Genomic DNA, 5,251 nt, shown 5'->3' with positions numbered 1-5,251 from the left:
TGATAGATCCAACCGGAACTAAAGGTAACTTTCCAACCCCGGGCGCAGCCACGGCCCGGGAGTAGACCTTTACTCCCGGTTGGAGCCACCAACCGGGAGTAAAAGTATACCTTTAGTCCCGGTTGGTGGCTCCAACCGGGACTAAAGGTCCCTGCCACCTCTGTCTGGCGCAGTAGCCGTTGGGCAGGGACCTTTAGTCCCGGTTGGAGCCACCAACCGGGACTAAAGGTATTTCTAGTCCCGGGCGCAAAAAATTCCGGGACTAGAGCCCATTCTGGCCGAGGATCAAAGGTCTGTTCTCTACTATGCTAGCTGCTCTTGGTATTACTGTCACTAATATAACATGATATATACGTGCATGGCTGTACGATTGATGCACGGCGGATGGGTTGATCAATGCAACAGGGGTGGATTCCATTGGCGTGTGCTACGGCACCCAGGGTGACGGCCTACCGTCGGCAGCAGACGTGGTGCAGCTGTACCAGTCCAAGCGAATCGGCGCCATGCGCATCTACTCCCCGGACGCCACCATCCTGCAGGCCCTGCGCGGCTCCGGCATCGACGTCATCGTCGACGAGACCAACCTCGACGCGCTCATCTCGAACGCCGCCGCCTGGGTCCAGGCCAACATCCAACCCTACAAGGACGACGTCAACTTCCGCTACATCACGGTAGGCAACGAGGTCGAGGGCAGCGATACGCAGAAGATCCTCCCAGCCATGCAGAGCCTCGCCGGCGCGCTCTCCGCGGCTGGGTTCGGGGACATCAAGGTGTCCACGGCCGTCAAGATGAGCGTGCTCGCCACGTCCTCGCCGCCGTCCAGTGGCGCGTTTGCGGAACCCTCCGTCATGGGCCCCGTCGTCAGGTTCCTGGCGGGCAGCGGTGCGCCGCTGCTGGCCAACGTCTACCCCTACTTCGCGTACCGGGACGCTGGTGGATCGATCGACCTTGGCTTCTCGCTCTTTGAGCAGAGCTCGACGACTGTCAACGACAACGGGCGGGTGTACACCAACCTCTTCGATGCCATGGTTGACGCGGTGTACTCGGCCATGGAGAGGGAGGGGGAGTCCGGCGTGCCCATCGTCGTGTCGGAGAGCGGATGGCCGTCGGACGGCGGTGGCTTGGGGGCGTCGGTGGACAACGCGCGGACCTACAACCAGAACCTGATCAACCATGTCAGCAACGGCACGCCCAAGATGCCCGGGCCACTGGAGACCTACATATTCGCCATGTTCAATGAGAACGGGAAGCCGGGGGACGAGACGGAGAAGCACTTTGGGCTCTTCAACGGGCAGGATAAGTCCCCGGTGTACCCTATTAGTTTCTCATGAAAAGGACGATCGACGGGGAAAGCTGAAAAATATATTCTTATACAACCAACTGTAGTACGTAATTTTTAGCTTCTTGTACTTGCATTGCTATGTACTCCTATTGTACGTAAGACTACCCCCAAGAAATATAGTAATATACTACCTGGCGGTGGCATTCTTATATCTCGATCAATTAAGCGAGTGGTTATATTTCAGGTGTCTAAATTTTTAGATGAGTTCAGAACTTCAGATCACATTCTTATACAACCAACTATAGTATATTTTTTTGATAATGGAACACAGCTGAGCATCAACCACAAAGCCAAGCTATGAGGCACAAATCTTACAACCAAGTGGGGAATAAAATAAGCAAAAAGCAACAAAGTTCAAGCCTATCTTGGGCAAGCGACCAAACGTCTGGAATGGAACTAAAAGCTATGCTCCAATTTGATTCCGGAAGCACCAACCAAACTTTGCAATGACCGCCATCATCGTCTCCAAATCTCTGCAACCACGCTTGGACAGCGGACGCTCCTCCTTCTCATGCAACAGGGACCACTGCTGGATCCATTAATTCGCCCTAAGGATTACCTATAAATATATATTAGACTTATCCTTGTTAAAAACCACATCATTCCTATTCAACCATAGAGCCCAATAAAGTGCTAGATCCCCCAACAAAATCTGGTTTTGAAGCTTAAGACCAACGCCATTCAGCCAAGAACCAAACATATTAGAGAAACTAGTGGGTGGTTGAATTCCAAAAGTGGTGCGCGCCGAATTCCAAACAAATCTCACAAAATGGCAATCAAATAATAAATGTTGGATAGTTTCAACAGCACCACAAAAACAACATTTGATATCTCCATGCCAGTTTCTTCTTGCTTAATTATGTTTAGTAAACGTAACTCCCTTTATTAAATACCATAGAAAAATCTTGATTTTCAATGGTACCTTTAATTTCCAAAGTGGGTTTTCTTCCTGTTGAACTCCTTGCTTAATCATAGTCCGACATATAGACCAGACCTTGAAAAAGCCACTTGTCGGGTTCATAAACCCGGGGTCCCCAATAGACCCGCTTCTCTGCAAAACCTGGCCCAGCAGGCAGCGCAGCGACAGCATGCGCCTGGGCCAGCCCAGATACATAATGACAGGCCAAGACAACGATCCGGTCCCCGACCGGAAGGCCTGGACAAGGTGGGACCACAGTTCGACTCTAACCCTCTTCTCCGATCAGGATACGCCAGACCTCTAATCGTTGCTCTTTCCCGACTGAGACGGTCGGGACCGACTGAGAACGACTGACCGGGGACGCCTGCTCGGTACGGGCCCGGGGAACAGGCGGAGCAGATAAGGTAAGGCGCTCAAGTCAACCGCAATACCGAGGACTGTACCGTGCCATGCCCTGCGCACCTGCAGGACTGTGCCATCGAGGCATGTCAAGCGAACACGGTAGAACATGCCAGACGCGTTAGAGTATAAACCGTATTGTGGGTGCCGTCGTTTGTCGTACTAGGCGAACATGGTAGAGCCAGCCAGATGTGTCTGAACATAAACAGTATTGTGGGCGCCGACGGCCATCCCATACCCGATGATGTGGGTAACAAGACTAGGTAGCACGCGTATACACACTCTCTCTTTTTCTTTGACTTGTCAGGCCATCTCTTTCAACTATAAAAGGGGATGAGCTCTCTCCTAAAAGCTCCCCCAAAGACTGGTCGACTCGACAGCTCAATAGCACTAGGACTCGATAGCTATATAGTCTACACGCTCTCAACAGCTGATAAGCTTGGACACACAGAGCATACATTCCAATACTTAGCGCATGTTTGAGCATTTGTCACTCTCTTCCACTTGGTTCAGAGTCCGACCGGGCCTCCAACAACACCCCTTTTCTCATTCCTTACTCATTTGTAACCCCACAGCAAACTTCGAGCATTCGAGAGTTTTTTGCTCTGCAATGGTAGCAACTAGCGGTGCCCAGAGCTTAATAAATGTACTACTTGCATGAATATCGGTTCTGAGTTATGGGAAATATTTTCTTAAAAATAATAGTTCCATGCATATAGTTATTTCTGGATGTTGTATAGATACTGACTCATATTTTTGGATGCTGCACAGATGCTAAACTGTCATATTTTGTCTGCTGTACAGATATTGAACTCATATATCTCTGTGATGTAGTTCATGGTGTTTTTGTCCTAATTTCAGGAGAATAAAATAAAGTTGATTATGCCCTCGTAGCTGGTCCATATGCTCCAAACAATGGAAGAAAGAATATCGCTGCTGCTATTCCCTTTGGCCGTAGGAAGTTGTTTAAAAATAGAATGTGATCAGATATTTTTTTTTTTGGAACTGAAACATGATCAGATATTTGTTATTGTGGATTTGGTCATAATGAAATGGGAGTGGATATGGATAATGTTGCTTTGAATGGTTGATTATGCTTTGAGTCTGAACGTGTTACGTGGGCTGGCCTTATGCTTGGGCCGTTTGAATGCGCTCAATTAAAATATGTGAAAACTGGAAATGGATAAAATATAAACGAGCTCAATTGAAGTGGGCTGAAAATAATATTTCAGAAATCTAAATGGGCTGAAAAACTAGAGAACAAATGCGGTCAATTAAACTGGGCTAAAAATAAAATTTCAGAAAGCTAAATGGGCCGACAACCAGAGAACAAATGGGCTGCAATTGCAAAAAAACAGGTCGAACAATGTTTTTTGGCCTGCTATGTGTTTCTCGACCACATGGGCCTTAACAGGCCCTATTTCAATCTTATGACATTTATTGGCACAGGAAACCAATGTCATATATATTTATGACATTAAATATACAAACGTCACATAATAATTTTGTGACGGTGGTTTTTTGACGTTTAGATTTTCGTCAACCTAATGTCACAAATCTTAAATTGTGACGTAATTTCCATATATTATGACATAATAGAACGTCAAAAAACCACACGTTTCTTGTAGTGCAACACCCCTTTTCTCATTCCTTACTCATTTGTAACCCCACAGCAAACTTCGAGCACCTGGGCTCAAAAATAAAGTCACCGACCGACCTCAACTGGACGTAGAGCTTGTTGCCTGAACTAGTATAAATCATGTGTCATTGAGTGCTAGACCATATCTGATCATAACGCACGGCAAAACTACAAATATTTACTTGTTGGTCACTTTTCGCATCGACAATTGGCGCCGTCCGTTAGGACCATGCCGTGCGTTCACGCCTTTGGTCATCGAATGGCCCACCTTTCCACCATCTTCGGCATGGTAGGCTTGAGCGATACGATTCGCTTTGGCTCACTGGAGTTTCCCATGCTCCCACTTGCTGGGACGTGGGCTCCTCCAGTCTTTGTGCCACTCCAGACAGTCTTCTTCAGGAGTCTAGACTTTGTCGCCGACCAGCTCTGCGAAGAGGCGCTTGTCCCGGCACCAACTGGAGGAGGAGCGCCCTCCACCAACTGCAACGGGCCACTCGATGACCTCAACGTCGAGACACCCGCGCTTCACTCAAGGCCATGCGGGGCTCAAACCCCATGGTGAGTGATGTACATATTGTTCTTTACTCACTATTTAACACCTTCCGCCGACTCTCCGGAGGGACCTCGTTGTCCCCACCGTGATCGCTATGCGACCGGCTCCCCTATGGCTTCGTGTCCCCCGTGGACGCATGCGCGCGGGGACTCCGAAGGATGCTGACGCCGCCCTATCTCACATCCAAGTTCATGGGGATGGCGGGATATGCTCCTACCTCCTTCCACGACCTCGTCGATGATGAGGTTGAAAGCGATGGCTCCAGCATCGATGACATCATGGCACCTAGCCACCCTCTGTCCCAAGAGTGCGCTATGGCAGATGTCCTGGGACAACCACCGGAGGTAGTGGAGTCTCTACAGAATCACACCCCTTCGGACCCCGTGCACAGGCCCTCGT

At 49.1% G+C, this 5,251-nt stretch overlaps 1 protein-coding gene across 1 annotated transcript; it reads left to right on the top strand.

The window, feature by feature from the left end:
• Window positions 1-311: 311 nt before the first annotated feature.
• LOC136504210 (glucan endo-1,3-beta-glucosidase GII-like) lies at window positions 312-1,415 on the top strand. The gene has a single exon (XM_066499058.1). It carries the CDS (start codon window positions 504-506, stop codon window positions 1,329-1,331), a length of 828 nt encoding a protein of 275 aa, XP_066355155.1. The 5' UTR covers window positions 312-503; the 3' UTR covers window positions 1,332-1,415.
• Window positions 1,416-5,251: the final 3,836 nt, after the last annotated feature.

The sequence above is a fragment of the Miscanthus floridulus genome, chromosome 14 (genome assembly GCF_019320115.1).
Source record: "Miscanthus floridulus cultivar M001 chromosome 14, ASM1932011v1, whole genome shotgun sequence".
Classification (NCBI taxonomy): Eukaryota; Viridiplantae; Streptophyta; class Magnoliopsida; order Poales; family Poaceae; genus Miscanthus; species Miscanthus floridulus.
Note: the sequence above shows the minus strand (reverse complement) of the source record. Positions and strands in the feature narration are given on the sequence as shown.